The sequence below is a fragment of the Temnothorax curvispinosus genome, unplaced genomic scaffold, assembly GCF_003070985.1.
Source record: "Temnothorax curvispinosus isolate PA1 unplaced genomic scaffold, ASM307098v1 QBEX01015671.1, whole genome shotgun sequence".
NCBI lineage: Eukaryota > Metazoa > Arthropoda > Insecta > Hymenoptera > Formicidae > Temnothorax > Temnothorax curvispinosus.
Window position 1 is genome coordinate 1 of NW_020225451.1, and position 4,539 is coordinate 4,539.

The 4,539-nt window shown below is 28.1% G+C and overlaps 2 protein-coding genes across 2 annotated transcripts; both read right to left on the minus strand.

Moving 5' to 3' along the window:
* Nucleotides 1-67: 67 nt before the first annotated feature.
* On the minus strand, nucleotides 68-2,335 carry LOC112465958. Its single transcript, XM_025033787.1, has 6 exons — nucleotides 2,176-2,335; nucleotides 1,864-1,935; nucleotides 1,629-1,746; nucleotides 901-1,174; nucleotides 264-380; nucleotides 68-197 (listed from the first exon to the last, which is right to left on the minus strand). The coding sequence occupies exons 1-6, from the start codon at nucleotides 2,317-2,319 to the stop codon at nucleotides 68-70; spliced, it is 855 nt and encodes a 284-aa protein (XP_024889555.1). The 5' UTR covers nucleotides 2,320-2,335.
* A 1,220-nt stretch (nucleotides 2,336-3,555) lies between these two features.
* Nucleotides 3,556-4,500, minus strand: LOC112465957 (odorant receptor coreceptor-like). Its single transcript, XM_025033786.1, has 3 exons — nucleotides 4,337-4,500; nucleotides 4,049-4,181; nucleotides 3,556-3,862 (listed from the first exon to the last, which is right to left on the minus strand). The coding sequence occupies exons 1-3, from the start codon at nucleotides 4,411-4,413 to the stop codon at nucleotides 3,812-3,814; spliced, it is 261 nt and encodes an 86-aa protein (XP_024889554.1). The 5' UTR covers nucleotides 4,414-4,500; the 3' UTR covers nucleotides 3,556-3,811.
* Nucleotides 4,501-4,539: the final 39 nt, after the last annotated feature.

Genomic DNA, 4,539 nt, shown 5'->3' on the forward strand with positions numbered 1-4,539 from the left:
ATTTTCTAGTTCTTGCCTGTCCTTTGTAAAACAAAATCATAAAACATTTCTTTTCGAATTTAAACACTTATCCGAAAATATATCTAATAACGTTAGAAAAACTAACTCCATAAAGATTCAGGCTTAAAGTAAGTACTCCAATTATTAATAAGACGAAACGCGATCGTTGGAACCCAGAAAAGAAAAGTGCGGTAGCCCTTCAATAAGAAGAGAATATTATTACATTTCTTTTTGTATAATTTTGTTACTAATATTTAACTAACTTTATAGCTTTACGATGAATATCTACGGCATGAATTATCTCTCTATACATTATAATCTCGTTCTCCAAACTAACATTTTTCATCGTATTTACTGCTACTGCCTTCTCAATGCGATAACTATAAAGAATGTTATTATTATGATTATCTTTGTGAAGTTTATGAAAGAAATCGATTTACTGACATATATGTGTATATACATATATATATTTTATAACGTCACATATTACATCAATTGTTATAAAAAAAACTTGTAAATATAATCTGCTAAAAATAACTATTGTAAATATTTAACAATCAACTATATAACATTGATTTTTATTTTACTATCGAAAGATCTAGTTGCGACAGCAAAATACATTTTTTGAAGATGGGGGGGGGATTGTTGTGTTTTAGAATAAAATTCATATTTCTTTTAACAAAAGAATTTTTCTACTTTACCAAAAAAAATTTTCCTACAATATGGAATAATTTACTATACAAACAAAGTTAATCGCTCTCATACCCAATGTATAATAGCGATAATTTTGCTACAATAGCCAATTTGCTTTCGTCTATATAAAATTGCTTCAAATAAAAACAAAAAAAATTATGTGTAAAATTACAATTTCTACATTTATTCTTACATATATTTCTTCACCTGGCGATTCTAAACATGCCACAAGCATGTTTAATGTATGCTACGCACATCGTCATTGTTGCTACCAGTATTATCCCTCCTATCATAATCGTTGAGCCCGAATGCAAGATAATTATATACATATAATTTTCTCGGCCGACAAAGTGCTTAGGTATAAGCATCTGTATCAGGCGATTTATTGTTAGATGATATTCATTTATGCGGAGGACAGTATCAAAAATGTACAGCACAAGTGGAAATAAAATAATAGCAATTATGTTGCACACATTAAGCCCTAAAGACATTTAAAAAATAATTATATAAATTTTTGTTTGTTTTTTGTCCAAAAAATTATATCCTTAAATGGTATAAGTACATTTCAAAATTTATTGCCCTTTTACCACTTTCCTTCCCAATATTAATGCTAAATTAATCCTAATTTTTAAAATACTAATTGTTCTAGTAAAGTATATATAATGAAAGAAAGTATTTTTATTATATTCTAACAGAATGCAAAATTTAATTATAAAATGATGTTATTATACAATGAGAAGCACATATAAATAAATATACATATATACCAAATATGTTTATTTATTAACAATATAATTTTATAATTAAATTTTGCATTCTGTTAGATTAAAATATCTAAATATTTTAATTAAATGCTCATGTGGTTAACCAGGCTAACAATTCAATAATTTAATTTATTTACAACAAATGTACTAGAGATGTCAATACTTTCTTACACATAATTAGAGTTGTATAACGTCTCGAATAGTCCCCGCACTTCTTCATGATATCGATTTCTTTTTCGTCTTTTAACTCGTTACAGATACGCTGAAGTTGCTCCAATGACCATTTCATCTATAGCGTCAAAAATAGTTTTCGATATTCGACTCATTGTATAAATATTGTAAAGAATTTACAAACTAATTTATCGACATTATTTATCTAGTTAAATACATTAAAAGATCAACTTACAGTGTGTCTGTTAACTCGAAAAGAGTTGTATTCGATCACATACATACAAAAAAATAATACGAAAGAGACAACCTTAAGAATAAGATCAATAGTACAGTCTGCAGAAATAAATACTGCAAGCTATAATTAATAAACCTTTTTGAAAAATAACTTTTAATAATTACAGTAAAGTATAGATATTTAATTTCACTATGTGTATATTAGGTATATATTAATAAAAATAAAATATAAATATTTAAAAAATTTTTGAAAATAAGTGTTACATATATAAAATAGCCATAAGAAAGAATATGATTAGAAATGTGGACCTACTTGATACACAACACTACTAATCAGAATACTAAAGCACAAGATTATCTGAAGCTGAACTAATTTCGAACACTCATAAGGCCATAAGCCAATTAATAGTAAAATAACCCGATTCAAACTGAAGTGCTGAGTCACGATATAGATCATCACTCTGTGAGAAACGTATCGCGTTTGACTGCGAAAAAGTTGGTGAAGAATATTTTCTTTTTATAAAGAGTCAATGACTTTTAAAACTCTTTTATTTCTCTAATATAAATTCTAACATAAAATTGCTTAATGTTGCGAACGTAAAATAATTTAAAAAGAAAATACTACCGTGAGAATCGAAACACACAAATTTCATGTTTTTGCTCGGTGGAAAAAAATAGACGATTAAGCTCAATCGATTTAATGCCGAGAGAAATTTAACAGATGTCCATTTCCCACAGAAAAATACAAGACGACTTTTCGAACTCGCGCAAACGCATGTTTCGCTCTCTTTAACATCGCGGTTGCATATTGCTCATTGTGATATGTGCATTGATAAGATACGTTTGATGGAAGTGCCATGCCATTTGTATTATTGCGCGGCGCCAATATATCCGAACTATAAAATTGCAACCGGTAAAGTACAAAACATACTGAATGTCAATACTTACCTACTATAAATCTCGAAAACAACCTTGGATCATAAATTAAAGCACTTATTTTCTTACATTCTACTTGAGTACGTTTACTTATTATACTCTAAGAAATTGTTTATGCTTTCAATGAATCAATTTTTGCTACTGTCAATAACATATTTTTCTCGCATGCATATTAACGGAGACGCTAATTCAAAATATGTTCAACGGTGACTATAAGATAATTGAAAAAGATATAAAGTTTAGTTTCGCGAGCCATCCTGGTCAGATTACTTTTTTAATAAGGACAATAACAGATTAGAGGGGAAGTTTCAGATGAAGCGATTATTTACATACGCCAAAAAAGTTGCACATCCTAGATGCATTTCAGCACTTTCTATTTAGAAGCGCTCATCACGCTCAAATAATAACTAATTGATATATTATATTTTAATTATGAGGATTTTGATTTAATTGAGTTTCACGTTGTCAGTATTCCGCTGTCTTTTGCAATTTAAAATAATAACATTTAAAAATCATAGATGATACACTATGCCGATAGTAAATAAGTCTGACAATATTTACATATTTCAATTCACTATAGTATTTCAATTTCTATAAACTATAAAAACAAAGTTAATGTGCTATTTGTTCACATTTATATAGTTACAGCAACAATTTTTGTCTCTCAATGTTAAAATACTATTATTTCCCATTAAATTTAGTCAACAATTTATTTATTAGTCCTCTTAACCACTTACTTTAGTTGCACTAATTATTAAACAGTTCGTGGAATTATAAATATATAGTCCATGTTATTCCTCCAATAAAGTTTGTGCAAAAATTATATATTTGTTCTCTTAACCATTAAATTAGTTGCAATAACTATAAAATAGTTCATTTAACTATATAAAATAATTCTATGAATACGACTTGCATAGTTGTCACCTTAAAGTTGCCATAACAAAGATTTTTTTCTCTGAGTGCGAAATTGCAATACGTTTATACAACTGCAGTCGTTGGATCAAAAATGTTCGCTATTGCATCGAACACATAACGGTAAAATAAGATATCGATGCCTTCGTTAACTAGAATGAAATGTACATATCTGTATCATGTGTCTGTGTATCATATTTATACATGTACATATATATACCATATATACTCTGCATTTCATATATAGTACCTACACATGCATGTACACACACTTATTCATAACATATACATATATGTAACGTGCTACACGTAACATAGACCATATAATAATCTCTTACCGCTGCAAATAATTCTAAGGACAACACGAACATTATGCCAAAATTAAGACTGACAGTCTTGTTACCCCTTTGCAAGAGAAATAATATTAGCTTCTGTACGTGTAATGGTGTTACATACCACCGAACATTGTATCTACAAAATAAAGATCAGAAAAACAAATTGATAATTGGAGATACAATAATAATCTTTATACAGAGTTATATGAATTAATCTCCTAATCTCAATTATACTAGAGTTCGTCAAAATATTACTGACATATATTTATAAGCATAGATAGTGTCTCTTACGCAGTGGAAAATATGTGGTCATTATGATCCATAAATTCTTGTCCAGCATAGTTAAATAAAAACACATATACAAACATATCAACTACGATTAGAAAGTGAAATACAAGATAATGAATATCGTGCGAAATAGCTTCAGAAACCTAAAATATAACGTCAGAATTAATATTTTGTTTCATAATTAATCATTTTACCAGCAAGATGCA